Genomic DNA, 23217 nt, shown 5'->3' with positions numbered 1-23217 from the left:
TGGAGGGAGGGAGCAGTCCAGCCCTGAAGGCCGTAAGGGGTGCATTGGGCAGAATTTAAAAGCAGTTACTGACTAAAAGCATGTCTTCTGCTAATTATCACCATTCAGTAGAAATTCTACACAAAGGCATGGATAGACTCCTCCCCACTGTAATGGATTGCTGCCCTGTGCCCCTCTAGCTGGGCACGGCACTAGGGACTAGCATTATTGCTGCATTGCTTATAACAGAGGAACTTTCGGCACATCCTAAATGTCCATCCACAGGGGAAGGCAAAATCAAAGATGATCTGTGCAGGTGATGAAACAGGACATACACCAGTTACAAGGAATTCACATACCTATATGTCTGAATAGAGTCTAAAAACACGGGCGAACAAGCAAGCATGCACAAATATATTCATGTCCACACTTCCTATGAAAAATAATCCCTCTTATAAAGGAATTTATATATAGGGATGGGCCGAGGTGGTGGGGCTGGCCACAGGCACCCCGCTGGGTGCTTGAAGCCTGCTGGATCATGCTGAGCAGAGCACGATGTTGGTTCCCCTCAGCGTTGTGGGGTCCACATGGGTCCACATGTGCTGCGGTTCAGAGGCATCCCTAGTTGCCTTCGCACGTCAGGGTCATGGATGTTTGCAAACAAGAGCAAGAGGACTTGGTACCTGCCCTGCCCCTTCCACCAGGCGCTGCTTGAGATCCTGGTGTGCCTGCTCTCCCAAGAAGCCGCTCAGATATGAAGCATTGGCAAATTGGTTCGTGAAGAACTGGCAATAGCCTACCCAAATATTGGCAGGATCCCCTAATATACCATAGGCAGCTAGGATGACGCATCAAAATGAGAAGCAAGAAGAAATAGAGAAACACCAGATCATAGTTAAAAACAACACACACAACTAAAATTTTTTTAAAAAGGTTTTGAGATAGAGAGAGAGCATGAGCAGTGTGAGGGGCAGAGGGAGAAGCAGGCTCTCCACTGACCAGGGAGCCTGACACCGGGATGGATCCCAGGATCCCAGAATCATGACCTCACCTGAAGGTGGACGCTTAAGGACTGAGCCACCAAGGTGCCCCATGACTTACCTTTTTAAAATAGTGGCAGATAGTAAGTGGGGGAGAAGAATGTTTCTGTCTCTTCCTACATTGACTTTCCTTACTCTTTTATTTTTTTAAAAAACTTTATTTATTTGATACACACACACAAAGAAAGATCACAGAGGTAGAGAGGTGGGCAGAGGGGAAGGGGGAAGAGGCTCCCTGCTGAGCAGAGAGCTGGATATGGGGCTCCATCCCAGGACCCTGAGACCAGGGCCCCAGTCAAAGGCAGAGGCTTAACCCACAGAGCCACCCAGGTGCCCCAACTTGCCTCATTCTCATTGGCCTCTCTAGCAGGACTATTCTCAGCCTTCATGGAAGAAAACTTCCCATTGGGCTGCACCTGCTCAACCAGCCTGTGCTTTCACAGTCTGCCTATTAGCGTACCAGTTTCTCAGTTCTTCCACCTTTGGACTTGGATGGGTATTAAACGCTTCAGACATAATTAATACAAGCAGAACCAAGATATGTGTGTGTGTGTGTGTGTGTGTGTGTGTGTGTGTGTGTGTGTGAGAATGATATGTCCTATCTATCTCTGAAAGGTCAACTGCATGGAAATACTGGAAACTCACTTAATTTGCAGGAAAGATGCTTTGCCTTGCTTTTCTCGGAGGTTTGGGACTATGGAAGGCTTAACCTGCAGAAGTTTCTTTTATTGTACTTTTGTTCTGCTCTTGTTTATTGAAAATTCTAATTTATAACTACTGTACCAGAGGAAATATTTCAACACAATTTCTTGATGGAAATTAACAGTCCCAACCATCCCCTGATGACTTTCTTTACCTCATTCATCTAAAAGTTAATAAATGAAATTTTATACTTTTATTTTAGATTCAAAGTATTTGGCAGAGTCACATGTTAAGGATGACTGAAATAATTCCAAACGAGTTATGTTGGAATAGTTGTGGAGAAATGCATTTGAGCTAGTGTGCTCGAATATAACAATAAAATGGAAATTTCACATACTTCCAAACATTCTGGGTTTGTAAAATTACCTTCATTTCTTTGACATCAAATGTTTACATTAGTAATAGTAAAGCAAGATGACACTTTTCCATTTAAAAGGGAATATGTATATAATATATATGATAATATATTGCATATATAGGAAATATATATAATTTATATTAAAATATATATAAAAATATATATGTATGTATGTGTGTGTGTGTGTGTGTGTGTGTGTGTGTATGGGCCTGGAGACACACCCCAGAAGGAGTTACCCTGAGCAGGACTTGGGGCACTGGGGTTGGTCATGATACCAAAGAGGATTTGAACTTTGGTTTTCAGCAAAGAAAAGAGGCAAATGCACAGTTAGGGTATAACTAAAAGCAGCACAATGGGAAGTAAACAAGTAATTTGTTTTAAAGTACCTGTGATGAGGGGGACCTGGGTGGTGCGGTTGTTCGAGCATCTATCTCTTGATTTTGGCTCAAGATCTCAGGGTCGTGAGATTAGGCCCAGAGTGGGGCTCTGCACTGAGCATGGAGCCTGCTTGAGATTCTCTTTCTCTCCCTCTCCCCTTCCCGATGCCCCCTCTAAAAAAAATTTAAAGTGGTAAAAGTACCAATGATGAAAAAAAGGCATCAGCCTCTTTATTCCATTGTTTAGAAAATACACTGCTGCAGCCGGGTATTTTTATCTCCAGGTGGACCAAAGATTGTGTTCAATCACCAAAGATGGGTGATTAAATCAATCATGCCTGAATAGTGAAACCTTGATTAAAAAAAAAATTTAAAAACTATCTTCTCTACTTCCTTTCCCTCTGCCTTGGCCTCACTCTGGGGACATGAGTGGGACATAGGGACATACATCACCACCACACCTCACTGACTTATGGTCCCACCTGTACTTGGATCCTCTCTGCTGCCTTTCAGGCCTTCCCATAGCCCTGCTGTTTCTGAGGACCTTAAACAGGGAGGGTCCCATGAGTCACCTGGAAACTGCTGCTAGGGGCCAGGCTCTGTTTCAGGCTGCTGCCTCCTGGGAGGGTGGATGGGGTGTCAGATGGACCTCATATAGGGGTCAGAAGCTGAGGTAAGACTCGAGGAGTGTCTCACCCTTTGGGCCCTGTGGCCGACATTTCCTCTTTTGTCCTTGGTTCTGTATGAAGACCCTACTTCCTCCAAATACCCTCCCTGGGTAGCCACCTCTCCAGGCCACCTGTGCAGCCCCCAGGCCCAGATGGTCAGGCTCTCAAGCGGGCCAAGGCTGGGCTCACAGGGAGGCAGGCAGCTTTGGGGCCTTTCAGCTCTCTTTAGATTTACTTGGCTTGCATAAATATTGCCTTTTATTTTATTTTTATTTTTTAAAGATTTTATTTATTTATTTGACAGAGAGTGAGAGACAGTGAGAGAAGGAATGCAAGAAGGGGGGAGTGGGAGAGGAAGAAGCAGGCTTCCTGCTCAGGAAGCCTGATGTAGGGCTCCATCCCAGTACCCTGGGATGATGACCTGAGCTGAAGGCAGATGCTTAATGACTAAGCCACCCAGGCGCCCCTAATATTGTGCTTTTAAAATTTATTGAAGTTTTCAGAATGATTCAAATCACTCTGACAATGATGTCTGACAAAGATGTCATTCTGACAATGATACTTTTAGCAACTAAGGGTCGGCTTCCTTAAAGCCCATTTTTACTTCCTGGAATTTAAACTGAGTCCAGAAGTTGGCACCAATACCATCCTGTGCAGTCCAGTCCTTGCAGTGGGATTTGGGTCTCCTTGAGGACCATCCCTCTGTCTACGCTGGAGCCCCCACTCACCACTGCAAAAGGCTGAGAATTTTGTACTCTAGCCCAAGAAGAGAAAGAAGAGGGAACTACTGTCCTCTGGTGGCTATCTGCTCATCTACAGGCCTTGGAGGGAGTGTATGTGCGTGCATGTGTGCATGTGTAGTAAGTGTGCATGTGTGTGTGTGTATGTGTTGGTGCGGCTGCCCTGGTGAAGCCAGTGTGTTTAGCAGAAGAAAGGGGGAGAGGGCTTCAATTTAGCTGAGGGGACCAAGTATCCCAAATGTGGGCTTGGCAGGATCCCAGGTGGAGACCTCTAATGGGAGTGGAGGCGAAAGAGATGCATTGCCTTCCCCAAGACCAAGCTCACAGTGCTGCCCAGAGGGCTTCTGGAGAGAGCACATGGGCTGACAGGCGCCAGAATGCTCACTTGGGGGCTCAGAAAGGCTTTTCCAGGAAAGAGAGCCCCTTCCTACTACCCACTGCACTGTGCCCAGGACAGCTGAGATTTCCTGTTCTCCTCCTTTGCTGGGTCCATTGTACAGTGCTGCTCTTGAGAGGTTTGGTGGGTGTGGCAGGCAGAGGAAGGGTGTTTAGTCCCATGGGTTAGGGAACAGGAGTTCTTATAGAGCCAGAGCCCCAAGTCCAAGAGAGGAATGGTGGAGTCTGGAAGAGATAGATGGCACTGACTTCCTGACATTTGTTTTAGTGCTCAAGGCCATGGGGAAAGGGCTCTGACCTTAGGCAAAAGCACCCCTAGGCTAAGAGGAGAGCTGGAGCCCTGAGTGTTGGTAGGGAGAGGGCAAATCAAAGCTTTTCCAACCCAACTGTGTCCCAAGGGTCGCTCTTGGGGTAAGCACAGCAAGCAAGGAACTTGTGATTCCCTCCCCTACTATCCCTCCCATATCTGCCATGTGCTCCCTCCTGAACCCTCTCCCCTAACTCCTTTAATTCCTACCCTCCTCCCCACAAGCCCATCTCCTCTGGGACATCCTAGCTTATTCCCAACCATCCAAGGGTGCAAGGATAACCCTTTCTGGCCCTGGTTGTTTTGCCCCCAATATCAGAATGTTTGTTGCAGAAGAGTACAGTACCAGGCAGCGTGTGAAATAAAGGAATTCTGGGAAATGTGAAATGTCCTAACCATCTCCACAAAATACATTGTTTTGAGAACCTGGAATCATGCAGAGAGCCTAGGGTGCTGCCATGAGAGGCAGGCCAAGGGTCTGAGGGGAGAGGCAGGTGCCTACTCAGGAGTCCCAAAGGATACTGTCATTCTCAAGAAGGGTGTTTTTAAATGTGGAGAGGAAAACCTGGGTGTAGAGACTGGAGGCTGAGGAGTTGGCCCCATGACACTGAGGAGGGGTGGTTGGGATTCTGAAAACAACGGGGTTCTCAGCTCCAGCTCTGGCCAGGCCCTTGGTTTGTGCAAAAGGAAGGGAGCAGTGTGTGCAGGTGTAGGTGTGTGGGCAGTGTGCCAGTGCCCTGGGATGAGGTGAGGCCGCCCCGCACTCCACATTGCATGGCCAGCCTACTCTGTGGTTCACAGCTGAAGGAAGCAGGAGGGGAGACAGGTGGTTCTATCTTCCCGGGAGGGGTAGAGTTATTTTTTTAGCTATCTTATTTGCTCTCATCCCACTACATATAGGGAGACATTTTCTTTTTTGTTTGTTTTGTTTTGTTTTTTTGGGGGGGGTTGTTTTGTTTTTTAAGTAGGCTCCATACTCAGTGCAGAGCTCATTACAGGGCTCGAACTCACAATGGTGAGATCAAGACCTGAGCCAAGATGAGGAGTTGGACACTCAACCACCTGATCCACCTAGACACCACAACAGGTGCTTTCCTAAAAGAATACCATGTGAACTGTCCTTTGATATTTCCTTTCTCCTGAGGTCACAGAGTTCCTACTCTTGTAATACCTTGGTTATATTTATCATTTTACCCCAAAATATGCCCCTTTGATTCATACATTGTTCAGTTTCCCTGTTTGTTTTTTTTTCAAATCAACTTTATTAAGATCTAATTCACATGCTATAAAATTAGCCATTTAGAGTGCACAATATCCGTGATTTTTAATATGCCCAAGGATTTGTGCAACTATCTTCATAATCAATTCTAGAACATTTTCCTTGTCCTGAAAAGAAACCCATGCCTATCAGCAGCTATAACTTATTCCCCCCCTCCATCTCTTTTTCCAACCATAGGCAACTGCTAATGTGCTTCCAGTCTCCACAGATATTTCTATCCTAGACATTTCATATAAATGAAATCCTATAACATATGGCACTTTATGACTGGTTTTGTCCTCACAACATAAGGTTTCCAAGGTTTGTCCATACTGTAGCATATATTCATACTTTCTTTTTTTGTTGAATAACACACCAGTTTATGGATATATCACATTTTAAAAAATCTGTTGATAAGTGATGGACATTTGGACTGTTTCTATTTTGGGGCCATCATAAATAATGCTATTATGAACATTTGTGTACAAGTGTTTGTGTGGCCATAGGTTTTCATTTCTCTTGCATATACTGCTAGGAGTGGAATTGCTGGATCACACCTTAAGGAACTACTGACTGTTTTCCAAAGTGGCTGCACCATCATATATCCCCACCAGCAGTGTATGAGGGTTCCAATCCTTTTACATCCTCACAAATGTATGTTTGGGTCCCTCTAGAATTCAGAGTTCTATTGTGTGCTATTATCTGCCTTTTAATTGTGGTGTCGATGTGCATTTCCCTGATAACTGTATGCCTATTGACCATTTGTATACCTTCTTTCAGAGAACTGTTTCTTTAGTCCTTTGCCCATTTTCGAATTGGGTCCATTTGTTTTTGAGGTTCTGGTACATGGAATCCTAGCATATTTTCTATGCTTATTGGGATCTGTTTTATTTCCTCTATGTTATTTTTGTGCTTCTCATCAACAGTTGCCATCCTCCTGCATGACATGTCCTGGTACAATGAAACATTATAGCCTGGTGGTTTATGAACAACAGAAATGTATTGTTTTCAGCTCTGGAGACTGGAGGTTAAGAGATCAGGATGGCAGCCTGGCCAGGCAAGGTTCCTCTTATGAGTCAGGGTGGAAGGGCTAGGGAGTTCTGTGACATCTATTTCATACGGGCACTAATTCCATTCCTCAGTGCTCCATCCTCATGGCCTAATCACCTCCCATAGGCCCCACCTCCTAATACCATCATGTTTAAGGGTGAGGATTTCAACATCTGAATTCTGGAGAGACACAAACATGCAGACCATAGCAACTGGCCATTTGAGTTGTTCATGTTCTGGCCATTATTCATAAGGGTGCTTTGAACATTTCTGATAGATCCTGGTGTGCCAAATTTCTCCACTGTGGTTTTAAACTCTAGCTTCACCAAACGATGTCAAATGGTTTCATAATCATATATAAAATCCCATGAATAGAGCCACAACCCTTGACATTTTCTCTTGAAAATATCATCTCTCATCCTTTCTTCCCTGCTCAGAACTGCTGCCTCTCAAAAATCCGGGGCCCATCTGTGCAAGGTCTGATTCTAGTCTCTCTATTCTTCCCCAAGCTCTAGGAGTCTGTCCCTGAGCCACTGCTACATTCTTCTAATTACTAAAGCTTTATAGCTTATCATGACATCTGGTAGGATAGATTTTTTGCCTATAGGTTTTGGTTACAGAAAGGCATTTTTCATGGTGTGTATTGGGATATCCCAAAGGCACTGATTAGAACAAGGGAAGGTGGTTTTGGGGGACTTCGATGAGCAGAATTCCTGCAGGATCCTTTGTCACCCAGTAAAAGGAAATCTGTGATTGGAAGGAGCACTCAATACAATATTGGCAGGAAGGCTAGTGATACAGAACAAAAGGAGTAAGGTCTCGGGGTAGAAACTGGGCTGTCCATGATCCTTTGTTCTTCTTTCTCATGGTCTTTCCCTCTATCGCCTTACAGAAGTCACAGGATTGTTCCAAATATTTCCCACCGTTCCTTGATAAGTCCTATCTTCTATATCCCAGTATCAGAGAGCTGAAAGACTACATCTTATAAAATAATTTTAAGATAGAAGGAAAAGGCTTTCAGATTTCAACAAGGAGGATTGTCACTTTGTACATCATAAAGAAAACTTAAAAACTCAGCCAAATTCCCTGATTATGATAGAAACACCAATAGATTTTTTTCCACTTTTCTATCAATATATGTAAGAAAGTGATGTCCAAACCTTAAGAAGTAAACTCTTAATCCTTCTTTTAATGAAAGAGCCCACCTAGCATCTTTATAAAGAAATGGAATAGATTGTGAGCAATATAATAAAATAGAAACCAGAAAAGCACTCCTAATATGATTGAGCAGGGTTTGATGAAATTGCATTTCAGTTATTTATAACATGAATTAACAAATTCGGGATGCCAAATGCATTTAAAAAATTTTTAAAAATATTTATTTGACAGAGAGAGAGAAAGAACAAGCAGTGGTGGGAGGGAAAAAAGGAGAAGGAGAGGGAGAGCAGGATCCCTGCTGAGCAGGGAGCCCAATGCCAGACTCAGTCCCAGGACCCCAGGATCATTACCTGAGCCAAAGGTAGAGGCTGAACAGCTTAACTGACTGAGCCACCCAGGCACCCCCACCAAATGCATTTTCAAATGTAGGTCTTGTCAAAGATAGTTAAATACAGAATTTCACCATAGGTGTCAACACAAGCTAGAGAAACTTCTCAAGTGTCTGTGTAGGAATCCGTCCCCAGGGGGCCCTGGGCAGGATTGCTTTGACCCTTGGAGCCCATTCTGAGTGAGATGTGGGTCCTCCACTCTGGAGTCTGTACCTTGGTTTTATTTCTCTTCTCTCCATTAGATATGTCTAGAAGTGCACTGCACCAGAAGAGGTGTCTATCTATATTTACCTGGGTAAATGAGGTAACCAGAATTTTCCTACTCTTCTTCTGCAGTATAATAAAAAATGCATTTGGTTTTTGCCCCTAGTTCCTGGCACAGAGCTCCTAAAGCCCTTGCAATTTCTTAAGCAAGAAGAAGAGGGCCTTGTGTGCTATTAAGATGACTCAAGGTGGGAGCCCCTAAATAGCTTCAGGGTGGCAGCTGTTCACCCCAAAACCAACCAGATGATTAGAGGACCAGAGCTTTCAGGCCAACCCCAAATCCCAACCCTGTGACCTCCAGGGAGGCCAGAGAGACCAGAGATTTTGTTCAATCACCAGTGATGGTGATTAAATCAATCATGCCTGAACAGTGAAACCTTGATTTAAAAAAAAAAAAAAAAGAAAGCAGCCTTTAAAGGGCTTTTGGGTTGGGGCACCTCCTGCCTCAGTCCATAGAGCATGCGACTCTTGATCTTGGGTTTGCAAATTCAAGCCCTACGTTGGGTACAGAGATGACCTAAAAAAAAATAAGTAAAGTACTTATGGGTTGATGAACACATCATTGTTCTGGGAGTGTGACTGTCCCAGAGAGGATGCAGAAACTCTGTGCAAACCCCCACTCTGATCCCCAACAGATCATGGCACCCAACATCTGTTCTGGTTGCTGGGGCACTGATGGCCAGAAATCACTAATTTCAAAAAACAAACTACCTTTGCTCAGCTTAGGGACTAAACTCTCCATGTAACCAAGAGAAAATGTCATTGTTTTTCTCTGCTCACGTCTCCTGGCCTATTTCTCTAGTCTCTTATGAACATCTTACCCTCCAGTCACACTGAGCTCATCTCTCCCTTCTAGGACTTCAAAGTGCTATTCCCTCTCCCTCTGCAGCTTTTTGTTTTGTGTTATATATGGTGGCTTTCACAATTTCCCTTGGAGGAAAGGAAGGAGAATATATTTTTGATTTTTTAGTTCAAAGTATGTTTCATGTTTTGGGTCCCTAGCTGGTTCGGTCAGTGAAGCATGCAACTTTTGATCTGGGGGTTTGAGCCCCATTTTGGGTATAGAGATTACTTAAAAAATAAAAGAAATTCAAAACTACCCCCCAAACCCTACACAAAATATGTTTCAGTAACAATGAAATACCGTATGCCAATAACTCAAAAAGAAAAAAACTGTAATAGATATTTGGTTCAAAGATGCCCCTGAAAAATCTTTATGTGATCTGCAATCTCTCAATTATCTGTGCCCAATTATTTATTCTACAGAATCCTATCTGTGGGAAAACTTCCAATCCCAGTTAGCTCCTAGCTTTCTCTCTAGATATAATACCCGGAACTCTTTATTTTCAAGTTAGTATATTATCAGACCCTGCAAGTAACTTGAATGTCTGCCTAAGGAAGCATGAATCCATCCTAAAAATCATAGTTTTCCATAGCTTAGTTGTGCTTTGTAACCAGTTTTCTCCAATAGTCACAGAAAGCTGAGGTAGGAAAATGATGGGCTTCAGAGCTGATGGCCAAGAAAGAATTCTTGAGACATCTTTGGTGCAATAGGGTGGTTTTATTAAATCATGGGGGGACAGTTGCCAAACTGTGCAAAGAGCCAAGATGCCCTTCACCAGATGAATGGATAAAGAAGATATGGTCCATATATACTATGGAGTATTATGCCTCCATCAGAAAGGATGAATACCCGGGATGCCTGGGTGGCTCAGTGGGTTAGGCTGCTGCCTTCGGCTCAGGTCATGATCCCAGGGTCCTGGGATCGAGTCCCATGTCGGGCTCCTTGCTCGGTGGGGAGCCTGCCTCTCTCTCTGTCTCTCTCTCCTCCTCTGCCTGCCTCTCTGCCTGCTCGTGTGCTTTCTCTCTCTCTGACAAAATCTTTAAAAAAAAAAAAAAAAAGAAAGAAAGAAAGGATGAATACCCAAGTTTTGTATCAGCATGATGGGACTGGGGGAGATTATACTGAGTGAAATAAGTCAAGCAGAGAGAGTCAATTATCATATTCACTTATTTGTGGAGTATAAGGAATAACACGGAGGACCTTGGGAGAAAGAGTGGACAAATGAGTTGGGGAAATCAGAGGGGGAGCAAACCATGAGAGACTGTGGACTCTGAGAAACAAACTGGGGGTTTGTTTGAGGGGAGGGAGGTAGGGAGTTGGTTGAGCCTGGTGGCCTGGTGGTGGGTATTAAGGAAGGCACGTATTGCATGGGAAACTGGATGTGGTGCATAAACAATGAATCTTGGAACACTGAAGAAAAATAATATAAAAAAACTCCTAGGGACAGGACCTGTGGACAGAAAGAGCTGTACTGGGGTTGTGGGGAGTGAGTGAATATATACTTTCAAGGTTGGAGGGTATTAGGGACAGCACAGGCCTCCCAGGTGTTTTGGAAACAAAGTTTCCAAGATTCTGAGGAGTCTAGCTATTGTTAGGAAAAGGTCATTTATTACTGTTTAGTAAAATCTCAGTCATGAGACCCTTTAGATGTCTATCAGTGGGCCATATGCTTGGAGGATGATTGCTAACGTGTATCTTGGGGGGTAGAGAAAAAGGAAGTTGCCAAAGGAATTTTTATATGTTAATTGTTTAAAAAGCTTTTATTTATTTGACACAGAGATAGTGCAAGTAGACAGAGCAGCAGGCAGAGGGAGAGGAAGAAGCAGGCTCTCCACTGAGCAGGGAGCCCAATGTGGGACTCAATCACAGAACCCAGGATTCATGACCTGAACCAAAGGCAGCCACTTAACCGACTGAGCCACTCAGGTACCCTGGAATTTTTATATGTTAAAGTAGACACAGGATTTTGGGGAGGGGGGTCAGGCTAAGATTGCCTCTTGGCCTTTGGAAAGTGTCAACACCGAGGCAGCTGAGTTCCTAGAGGAAGGTCACTCTGTTTCAAGGACTTGTCGGGCTGTAAGTAGTAAGGAAATTTATTTATTTATTTATTTATTTATTTATTTATTTATTGCTTTTGATGTGGGGAACAAAAGCAGACTCAGCTGTGAGTCTGTTTCTCTCCTTCTGCCCCATCACCTTGCTCGTGTTCGCTCTCTCTCAAATAAATAAACTCTCTTCAAAAAAATCAAAGAGGGGCACCTGGGTGGCTCAGTGGGTTCAAGCCTCTGCCTTCAGCTCGGGTCATGATCCCAGGGTCCTGGGATCGAGCCCCACATTGGGCTCTCTGCTCATCGGGGAGCCTGCTTCCTCCTCTCTCTCTGCCTGCCTCTCTGCCTACTTGTGATCTCTCTCTGTCAAATAAATAAAATTCTTTAAAAAAAAAAGTCAAAAGAAAATCTTAAATACCATAAGATGTTTATAAAGAAAGGCATTATAACTTGCACTCTATCTTGCAGGAAATAAAAAATGGAAGGAGTGGTTGAATGCTCAGCTTTGAAAACTGTAACATACCAATACTGGCAGTGCAGTCTGAGGACCCAAGGTGGGTGTCCAGCAGGATCAATCAAGAGGGTCCTTGACTTCATGGCTTCATGTAGGATGGAAATCAAACGTGAGCCAGCAGAAGGCAGAAGCAAAGTTTATTGAAGGTATATTTTACTGAAGATACTTATATCTATATATTATATAAATATATTACATAATATATTCATTTATTATTATATAATTTTATATAATTATATATAATATAATATAATATAAAATATAATATATAATATATAATATAATATTAGATATATATCCTCATATAAATATAATATATAAATATATATCTATATACGGATATATATGAAGATATATATCTATTATCTATGTATATATCTGTATGTATATATACATATATGTATCTATATAGAATATATATATCTATATAGATATATTGTACATATAACATACATATAGATATATAGCGATCGTATATTATATAGATAGATATATAGGTACCTATCTATATAGATATATATCTATAATATACGATCGCTATATATCTATATGTATGTTATATGTACAATATATCTATCGTATATATTTATATAGATATATATCTCTATATAGATATGTATATGTATAAATATACATACAGATATATATAGATAGGTACCTATCTATATAGATATATCATATATATAACATATATATAGATATATAGCGATCGTATATATAGATATATTTATGTGTATATGTATACATACAGATATATGTATGTGTATGTATATGTAAAATATCTATATATATATAGATATATATATATCTTCAGTAAAATACACCTTCAGTAAATTTTGCTTCCACCTTCTGCTGGCTAACGTATATACATGTATGTATATATACATATATACATGTATATACATACACATATACATATGTATATATGAATGTTGTGTATGTATATACATATATGTATATATAAATAGATATATATCTTGTATCTCTCAATTATACATATATATACAAATTATATATATTATATATTGTATTATATATATATACACGCATATATTGAGAGAGAGAGAGAGAGATGAGATACAGAGTCTTGACTTTGTTCAGAGTCTGGAGATTTTACTGAGGATGGTGGTCTGATATATGTGCCCTCTCAGGCATCGAGGAACTGATTGGAACAAAGACAAGGGCGCGGTGTTATTCCTTGGAGCCAAGGGGCCTTGGTGTCCAGATGTCTAGCTCTGGTGGTCTGGAATAAATAAATAAATAAATAAATAAATAAATAAATAAATAAATAAAAGCTTTATCTGGTCATACTCACCTAGTCCTTCTTTAGATGTTGTTTTTTCTAGATACATTAATTTCTTGTCCCTTACAAGGAAGACATAGATTACATGCATTATGTATGGTGTATGTGAGGGGTTCAGGCATGTGTACCTTCTATGTATATAGTGAAGTGGGGGTACAGATCTTAGCAAGAATAGAAGCTAGAAAAGAAGCAACGGAAAAAACAATTTTCCTAAATGTCTCAGAATTTACTTGTACCCTTTCCATGCTCTCTGACCACTATGTTGGACATTCTGTCCATTGATCTAGCTGTGGATAACTGCTAATTCTTACCAATCAGCTATTGTGAACAACAAACAGAAATGGTCATTTCTGAAATATTTGAAAGCTGGGACTCATTGCACCCCCCCCCCCAAAAATCATTAAATTACGTATTAAATGCAGCTAAAGGTAAATGTATTTTAGACAGCCTACTAATCTCTGGACTGTTGGATTTTATAATTATTTATTTTGGTCAACATAATGACGACTTTAGTTCTGGTATGACCAAATGCACCAGTTAGGATTTTGCCCTGAGCTTTGCATGATGGAATATAAATTGTATAATTAAAGCCTGTTTTTTCACTTGAAAACACTTGAAATGCATTGGCTAAGAAAAATATCCTCAATACAATGGGTCATGTTTTCTTTATCCTTTAAGTCAGTGTTTTTTACAATTTTCTCCAGCAAAGAAACCCCTCCCCTTTAGAGGAAGAGGAAGAGACAAGTCTCAACTCCAATCTAAAGGTGTCTGGGAAAATGAATCCAAATAAGGAAGAAGGGTATTTTTTTTAAAGTTATTGTCTTGGGATAACCCTGGGGTGGCTCAGTTTGTTAGACTTTCCACTCATGACCTCCTTTCCACTCAGGTTATGATCCAGAGCTTCTGGGATAGAGTCCTCAGGCTTCCTGTTCAGCAGGGAGTCTGCTTCTGTCTCTCCACCTGCACCTCCCCCCACAGCAACCTTTCTCCCCACCCCCACTCATGCTCTCTCTCTCTCAAATAAATAAAATCTTTTTTTTTTTTAAAAGCTCTTGTTTTTGTTTAAAATCTCTTGTTATTTTACTCCATAATACACATGAGTAAAATGGACACTGCTTGAAAATCAAGTCATCGTTTTATTCCTGAAGCCTCAACTACCCTTGGGGTCCTCTTACTCTTGACCTCAATAAATAAAGCATAAACACATTCTCCAAGTCGTGCACAATCCTAACACCATTCAGAATTAACAAAACAAAGCACACACATTTTACTTAAGACTGGGATAAGAGGGGCACCAGACTGTCTCAGAAGAGCATGTGAATCTTGATCTCTGGGTTATGAATTCAAGCCCCATGATGGGTGCAGAGGTTATTTAAAAAGTAAATAAACTTCAAAAAATATTGGTGTAGGAGACACTTTGTTTTTATGTACTCTGTCCTTAAACATTTCTAGATAGAGGAGGAGCAGCTCCAACTTTTTTTTCTAAAATTCAGTGAAAATGCAGAAAAGATTAGCAGGTGAATTTGAAACAGAAGCAAAATCCTGTGGCCATTTGTATTTTCGCAATAGCAAATAAACTACCAGCTGAGAGCTTTCCTGTAGTGCCAATTTGAATTACTTGTTAAGTACCACCAACAATCCCTGGTAAATTATCACATTAACTCTGGAATTATTGCTAAATTGTTAGGTATGAGAATAACATTATGGTCACTCTTAAGAAGTCTTGCTTTGTTAGAGCTCCATGCAGTGAATCCATATAGTGCTGATTTGTGCTAAGAGTAATTTGATGCCTGGGATTTGATTTTTAAACTTCTGATCCTCCACCACTCCCTCCACCAAAATAATGTGTATGGGCGGGGGGAGATAAAAATGGAGTAAATGAAACAAGAAAAGAAAATGTTCTTATTGGAAATAGGTTAAAAAAAAAAAACCCAAAAAACAAAAACCACAGAACTCCCCTCTACTTTTGTGTATATTTAAAATTCTTCATAATAAAAACTATCAAGTTATCAAGCTGAGCCATGTAATTCACTAAAATCTACTGAGAAAAAAATAAGATCAGATTAATATCCAATATTTAAGTGAAAATAACATACAATACAGCTTTCCCTGTATGTTTCCTGAAATAAAGATTCTGTGTTCAACCAAAGTATTTTCTGGATCTTGGGTTTGGCCTTGTTTTTGTTTTTAAACCAATCACTGCTATTAAGCAATATTCAAAATGTTAATTATTCATGAGTTCAGAATCCCATGTTATAAAATAACTATAATTGCAAACCACCATGCTCAAATCTCTACAGAGACTGAGGACATTTGTCACTGGAATGTAAAATCACACTTTGTGTGACTAACAAAGACGCTGCTACTGTTGAGAGATGCCCCAAGTTCCTTATTTGCATGCCTGAGTGCCCTGCCTTGCAGTATTTCTTTCTTCCAATCACTGGTTCCATGAGACCAAGTCTATATCCTCCCAAGTGTGGACTTCACGGCTTTACTTAATTGCTTTATCACTATGGTTGGATATTTGTCTATCTGTAATCTCCAAATGTTCAAGCATGAAGTAGTTTTCCTTCAGCAATAAAAGAGAATGTTATACTATATGCATAATCTGTTCAGATTATCTTAAACCTTTATTTTTATTTATTTTATTTTTTAGAGAGGGAGAAGTGTGGGGGTGGGGCAGAGACAGAATCTAATGAAGGCTCCAAGCCCAGTGCAGAGTCCAATGCAGGGCTCTATCTCATGACCTTGAGATCATGACCTGAACTGAAATCAAGAGTCAGATGCTTAACTGACTGAGCCACTCAAGCACCCCTGTTCATTTTTTTTTTTTAAGAGTATTTCTTGAAGCTAACAACAAAGTAAAACTAAATGATGAGTAATGCCTCATATGGGGATGTCCCCAGTCTTAGCACCTGTTAATGGACAAGTTAGAGCAGCAACTGGTTATATCTGCTTTAGCAGCAAATGGAAGCAAACACCTGGCTAAATCATGCTTAAGGTTCAGGATGGGAGTCTTGACTGGTTCAGTTGGTAGAGCATGCAACCCTTGATCCCTGGGTTGTGAGTTTGAGCCCCACCTTGGGTGTAGAGATTACTTAAAATAAAAATAAAATCTTAAAAATTATGTACACACACATCACATAGGTTCAGGATGACCTTGGGCTCTGTTGATCTAGGTGGGGAAATCCTTCCCATACAAGGCAGACAAGTTCCCCAGGTTTGATGAAGCTCCACATCATACGAAGGGAAAAAGGGCAAGGCTCACAGGAAGACCGTTCTGTGGTCTGTCCTTAGGTTGGGATCCCCCTGAAGCAGACCCAGGGACAAGAATTCTAATACTGGGGAGACATTTCCAGAAAGCTTGTGCACTTAGGAGAGTAGGGGATGGGAGACTGGGCTGGCCTGTCACAGAGCAGGAAAGTGGTGTGGCCAAGTGTGGCTGCATCCACTGGGGACTCTGGAGACAGGGAATCTCAACAGAGAGGTGTTAGGGCAGGGTGGGAACTGATTAACAAGTTCCTCAGGTTTAATGATAATTGTGATTTGCTAAAGCTTCAAAAACTCAAGTCGCTTGGTGCTCCGTTCATTGAATATTTTGATTAAAGATTGATTTTGAACAAAACACAACCAAAATTTTATTTTTTTAAAAGATTTTATTTATTTATTTGACAGAGAGAGAGACAGCAAGAGAGGGAACACAAGCAGGGGCAACTGGAGAGGGAGAAGTAGGCCTCCCGTAGAGCAGGGAGCCCAGTGCAGGGCTCGATCCCAGGACCCTGGGATCATGACCTGAGCCAAAGGCAGATGCTTAATGACTGAGCCACCTAGGTGCCCCACAACCAAAATTTTAAACAATTCATTTACAAAAGTGAGTAGAGACACTTAATTTGATTTACAATGTAGTTTTGTGAAGGCTCCAACATCTCTAAAATCTGAGCATTAAACTTTGAATGAGAAATCAGCAAATTTAAAAGGACAGTCATTTGGGGGCACCTGAGTGGCCCAGGTGGTTGGCTCTTCAGATTCTTGGTTTCAGCTCAGGTCCTGATCTCAGGATCAAGGGATTAAGCCCCAGTTGGGCTCCAAGCTCAGTGCAGAGTCTTCTTGAGATTCTCTCTCCCTCTCACCCCTCCTGCTCATGCTCTCTCTCTCTAAAATAAACAAATAAATAAACCTTTAAAAGGATAGTCATTCGATCTAAACAAAAAGTCATTTTCATGGAGTGATCTGTAAATTGCACGTTCTGTGGGTGTCCATGTTGAAGGGCAATCTCAGGATGTAGGCTTCTCAAAACACCGACTTATTTTTGGAGTGGACCTTGCTGCTCTCTCAGCATATTTCTATTGTTTTTGGTGGGGGGTGTGGGAGGACCAGTGACAGCACCGGATGTGATGTGGGCCTGGAGAGAACGGTCAACAATTCCTGAGATGTTTTCAGTGCAAAAGGTGTTTTTATTAAAGCTTGGAAACAGGACCTCTGAGCAGAAAAACCAGCCCTGGGGATTGTGAGGAGCTTGATTATATACTTTTAAACTGGGGAGGAGTGGAGATAAAAGAAATTTCCAAAAGGATTTTCACATGTCAAAGAAGACTTACAGGATCCCGGAGGCCTGGTTATTGTCCAGCTAAGATTGCTTTCTGCCTCTAGCATAGCATTAACATTAAGACCGTTGTGAGTTCCTTGAGGAATGTCACCCTCTGCCTGTCTCGAGTATTTGTCAATGGGCTGCAGATTGTAAAGAAATTTAATATTTTCTACATTTCTTTTCCCTTGGTTCTCCTCACCAATCTATATGAATATGTATGTAATATATGTTGATGTGTTATATATGAAAATCACTTCAGAAGCATATTTAACATAGTTGTGATTGCTAACATGTTCATCGTTTACTCTGTCCACTGAAATAGATCACAGAGTTTGGATGAGATACATTGGATTTAATAGTTGGTGTATTCAAGTTTTATGACCTGGGTATTGTATTACAAGGAAGAATCAGTTGCATCTGTGTTGCCTCTTCTCCATTCCTCACGGAGGCAAGCTTGAATCACCTTAAAAAAAAAACAACCCAAAACATTTTATTGCTTTATTTGACACAGAAAGAGAAAGCGAGTGCACAAGCAGGGGGGTGGCAGAGAGAGAAGGAGAAGTAGGTTCCCCACTGAGCAAGGAGCCCAGTATGGGGCTCCATCCCAGATCTTCCAACCTCTGGATCATGACCTGAGTCAAGGACAGATGCTTAACCCACTGAGCCATCCAGGTGCTCCTTGAATCACTTAAAAAAATGGTGTGACTGCTGGTTACAGAGACTTAAAGTAACAGCAACTTCATTAACAAAGGGGCCTATTTTTCACTCTTATAAAGTGACTTCCAGAGCCTTGCAGCTCAGAGACTGTCGATGTCCTAGGGTCCTCTTCTTTGTGCTCTGCCTGCCTTAGTTCTTATTCTCCTGGTTGTAAAGATGGCCACCATTCCCTGTTATAGGCAGGGGGTGAGGGAAGAGGCAGGGAGAAAGGTTGCCTCCTGGCCAAGTGAGCCCCCTTAAAGACTCTCCCAAAGGCCCTCAAAGCCTCTGTCTCCACGTCATTGGCCACCACTGGTGGGAAGGCTGGGCTGTGCCAGTTTTCTTTAGAAGCTAAGCACGTGATGGCTCCAATATGAGAGGGGTACGGTGACTGGGGAGGAAAGCTGGAAGAGGTATGAGGGAGCCAATCAGTGGTTCCTGATGCACTGCCCTCCCCAGAGAGCCCAGGATATTCAGAGGATCTCTCTCGAATTCCTACTGTTGTCAACCCCGGGGCAGAGGGTATCTGGATCAAGGGTTTAGAAAATTCATGTTGTCACATTTTTCATACTGTTCTCTGAGGAAACATAAGGATCTGGAGAGTTGGCTTCAAGAGTTTCACAGACAATAAATTATTTCCTACTGAAAGTGAAGATTTAATGTTCTTGTGAGACAATTCTGTCATTTTTATAAGTTTTATACCAATGATTCCCGATTCAAGGAACCTTAGTGTTTCTGTGATTTTTTTCGTAGCACCAATAGGCCAAAAGAAATACCTAGGGGCTCCTCTTACAAAGTAGCCAGGCCCAAATAACTTAAAGATTTATGTTCTAACAACTTAGTGGTGATTTGAAAAACATACATAAACTGAAAGGAATAGTATTTTTTATTGTTAGATGGCCATGATTACTTAGTAATGGGACATGTATACCTGTTGGGCACTGCACAACTTCTCAGATTTTGGAATCTGATTTTGACCCCACCATGCTCATGGTTTTCCTGTGATGCTTGCTTTTTAACAAGCTAATGTTTAAAGAGTAACCTTTCTAAAGATAATGACATCAACTAAAGGAATGTAGTACAATCTGCTGCTAAAACAGCAAACTATCTGAAGCTACTGGCCCACGGAGCATAGGACAAAAGACTGGTATTTTGGTTTATGCTTCTTGAGATTTTACACCCTCCATAGCACCCCTAGGGGCTTGTGGTGGCTCACCAGGGCTTCATGCACAGCTGGAAACCATGACTTTCACATACAGAATGCTACCTGAGATCCGGAGTGACCCACAGCACCTGGTCAGCTTGGCTGGACTGAGAACACAGAGGTGAGGTTAACATGATGAAGCCATGAATGCGCCTATGTGCATATCAAACCTTTTTTTTTTTTTTTTTTCCTTTCCAAACAAGATTTCCAAAACTTGTAAGACAACCCTGAAGCTGGATAGTCACTGCATTTGTCACTGTCGCCATGAAGGTCTGGGCAGCACTGTGTGAGAGAGGACATGCCACAGAAGGAGAAGGACAGGCCTCAGCAGACAAAAGCAGGGACTTACATATACGTTGTTATTTCACTGGGAAGGGATGGAGGATTCTCCCTGTAAGTAGCAGCTGCTTATGACAAATATTTGGTATATTCGCTTGACCAAGGGCAGAATTTCATTCTGGGATTTCTTTTTATAACGTGGAAAGACATCGCCCTTCTCTTTACTTCAAATATCACGTGAAATTCTCTTTATGGGTAAATTATTTCAAGGTATGTTTTGTGATGCTTCCAGCTCTTCTCTCTCTTCAGGTAATGGGGAGGTTTTAGGCTCATGAGATAATTATTGTGGGATATCTGTGGGAAAAACTGAATATTTCTCCTCATAAAGCCCTTTATAAGTGACTGTCTATGTAACTCCCTCCCGGAAATCAAAGCTGACCTGGCCATGTTTGCTTTGAATGAAAGTTCACTCATCACTGGCCTCACCGGGCATTGACCTCAAAACTTTTTTATTTTATTATTATTTTTAAAGATTTTATTTTTAAGCAATCTCTATACCCAACCTGGGGCTCAAACTCACAACCCCAAAATCAAGGGTTACCCTGAACTTGGAACAATTTTAATGGGTGGGGATCTTTTTTATGGGAAGGAAATCTTGCAACAGTTGTGTTGTACTCTTCAACCTCTCTGAGAAATGTGCCTAAGGCAGTGACTGAGGCAGAGTTGCTGAAGAGAGAGAGGCTGAGAGAGAGAGAGAGACAGAGAGAGACAGCAGGTGACTGGTGGTGCTGAGAATGCCCAGGGGGACAATTTCCTTCCCGGAGCCTTGTGAGAGAGTGAGGTGGCTGGCTCCATGCTACCATGGAACATGGCAGATGCAGACCTTTCTCTAACGAGGCCGCTCTTGCCCAGAAGCCAAACTTGGAGTCGAGGGGAGAAGAAGAGGGCCACTGGGAACTTCAGATAAAAGCTACAGTAAAGGTTGTTAAAGATAGTCTGTTCTCGGTCACCTGTGTGCTATCTACATGTACTGTGCACTTTAGATTTACAGTATCAAAAACTAGATTTTTAGTTTGTTGTGGGACAATAACCCAGAGTAGCCAGCTTCCATTACAGAGGTAATATTACCATATTACTGCATGCCATTTGGTGCGATGGGCATTTTTTTTTTTTTTTTTTATACATTGCATGGGATCTGTGATTTTCTTAGGCATTTACTGAACAAACCACTAGATAACCAAATGGCTGTTTGGCTGCTTGGTGAGCCTAGAATTAAAATAAAGTTGGTTCTTTGTTGTTGTGTTTTAATTAAGATTGTTTCCATTACGTTGGGTCCCACTTCACTGTGTGATTTCTTGTTTCTGGATAACTGATATCAGTAACTGAACCCAGGGATCCCTCACTGCAGCACACTGACCCGTGAGACACCCTCCTTAGCCAATTTCAGTCAGGCTCCTCTGGACCCTCCTCCCAACCTTGGGACTTCTGGGTCTGTCTTTGCATCAACCGATTTTTTTTTTAAATTAAAAAAAGTTTTTAGTTTATTTATTTTTAGTAATCTTTACACTCAATGCAGGGTTCAAACTCAGGACCCCTAGAGTAAGAGTTACTTCCTCCTCTGACTAAGCCAGCCAGACATCTCTGCACTGACCAATTTAAAAAAAAGAATTTAATTTCTTTCTTTATTTCACACACACACACACACACACACAAACATGCGCACGTGTGCACACACACACAGAAAAAGAGAGAGAGAGAAAGAGCAAGCACAAGCAGGGGGAGAAGCAGGCAGAGGGAGAGAGAGAAACAGGCTTCCTGCTGGGCAGGGAGCCCCATGTGGGGCTCGATCCCAGAACACTGAGATCATGACCTGAGCTGAAGGCAAATACTTAATTACTGAGCCACCCAGGTGCCCCTCTTCCCTGACCAATTTTAACAAGAATGTTACAAAGTTAGTTTAGGAAGAATCCCTCACCCCTAAAACCCCCAGGTGATGCCTGATCTCCTTGGCTTGTCTTCAACAAGAATCTGGTCAAGTTGCTTTAATCAGGAGTATTAACCAGAAAATTACCTCTCGGTAATTTTACCACTATCTCTTCCAGCCTGCTCCTTGGCTACAAATCCCCACTGTACATGTTATATTTGGAACTGAGCTCAGTTTTATACTGAGGTTTCTTTCCCCCTATCACAATAGTTCCTGAATAAAATCTGTTTTTAATGTTACTATTGGGCTCTGGTTTTCTTTAACACATCACATTGACACATTCGTATTCTGAGTCTCTGTTTTTGCTAGAATCCTTGCATTTGCGACCCCATGTCCACCTTTTCCTTCTCCAGTGGTAATATTACAAGGGGTAAATCCATGCCGGGGGCGAGGAAGCTGAGCACCAGAGACATGTCTTCCACAGAGTGAGTTTTAACACAGCAAGTTGGACAAAACCAGATCCTTAATTAGGGAAGAACACAATGTACATTATTACACAGGTCCCCACTGGCCAGAACACAATTGTGACTGGGCCTAGCATAGTGCAGAGGGAGAGGGAGACCTTGGTGTGCAGCTTGGGAACATAGAGGCTTTGTCTGAGCATCTGGCAGCTCCGTTGGTATCACAATCCTCTGTTTACCACTGAAAGCTGGGCACTGTGTAGGTAAAAATGTGTAAGATGAAGGTCAGAGTCTTGGAGGAGACAGATTTGCTCTGAAAGTGAAGATTGAAAGGCAAATGGGGAACCATTTAGGTTTGTTTCTCTCAGGTTAGATCACCCAATTCATTAGTAAATTCCATCTGACAGTAATTAAATGGTCGTATAGCTATTTATAAAACTTTGCCCCCCCATATTTTTTTTTTTTTTAATTTTTTATTTTTTATAAACATATATTTTATCCCCAGGGGTACAGGTCTGTGAATCACCAGGTTTACACACTTCACAGCACTCACCAAATCACATACCCTCCCCAATGTCCATAATCCCACCCCCTTCTCCCAAACCCCCTCCCCCCGGCAACCCTCAGTTTGTTTTGTGAGATTAAGAGTCACTTATGGTTTGTCTCCCAT

At 41.8% G+C, this 23217-nt stretch overlaps 2 protein-coding genes across 5 annotated transcripts in view; both read left to right on the top strand.

Annotated features, from left to right (window-relative positions):
* LOC132011641 (cytosolic 10-formyltetrahydrofolate dehydrogenase-like) overlaps positions 1–20333 on the top strand; it is a 123503-nt gene extending 103170 nt beyond the window's left edge. For 2 of the 4 annotated variants that reach the window (XR_009402422.1, XR_009402426.1), the window contains 3 exons: positions 12047–12132; positions 14100–14194; positions 14282–14443. The gene's annotated coding sequence lies outside the window, so the exon portion shown is untranslated. Of the gene's footprint in view, positions 1–12046; positions 12133–14099; positions 14195–14281; positions 14444–20086 lie in introns of those variants that run through there. The other 2 variants (XR_009402423.1, XR_009402424.1) reach the window with 2 other exon arrangements.
* LOC132009921 (phosphatidylinositol N-acetylglucosaminyltransferase subunit Y-like) lies at positions 1120–1541 on the top strand. Its single transcript, XM_059387938.1, has 2 exons — positions 1120–1156; positions 1372–1541. The coding sequence occupies exons 1-2, from the start codon at positions 1120–1122 to the stop codon at positions 1539–1541; spliced, it is 207 nt and encodes a 68-aa protein (XP_059243921.1).
* Positions 20334–23217: the final 2884 nt, after the last annotated feature.

This window comes from Mustela nigripes, chromosome 2 (genome assembly GCF_022355385.1).
Source record: "Mustela nigripes isolate SB6536 chromosome 2, MUSNIG.SB6536, whole genome shotgun sequence".
NCBI classification, from domain to species: domain Eukaryota; kingdom Metazoa; phylum Chordata; class Mammalia; order Carnivora; family Mustelidae; genus Mustela; species Mustela nigripes.
This window is presented reverse-complemented; position numbering and strand designations above follow the sequence as displayed.

Excerpts from the sequence above, each read along its gene's own strand:
- LOC132009921 (XM_059387938.1), top strand. The coding sequence starts at position 1,120 with ATGTTTCTGTCTCTTCCTACATTGACTTTCCTTACTC. Across the intron at positions 1,157-1,371 it reads TACATTGACTTTCCTTACTC|CATTGGCCTCTCTAGCAGGA; the intron begins TTTTATTTTTTT and ends TTGCCTCATTCT.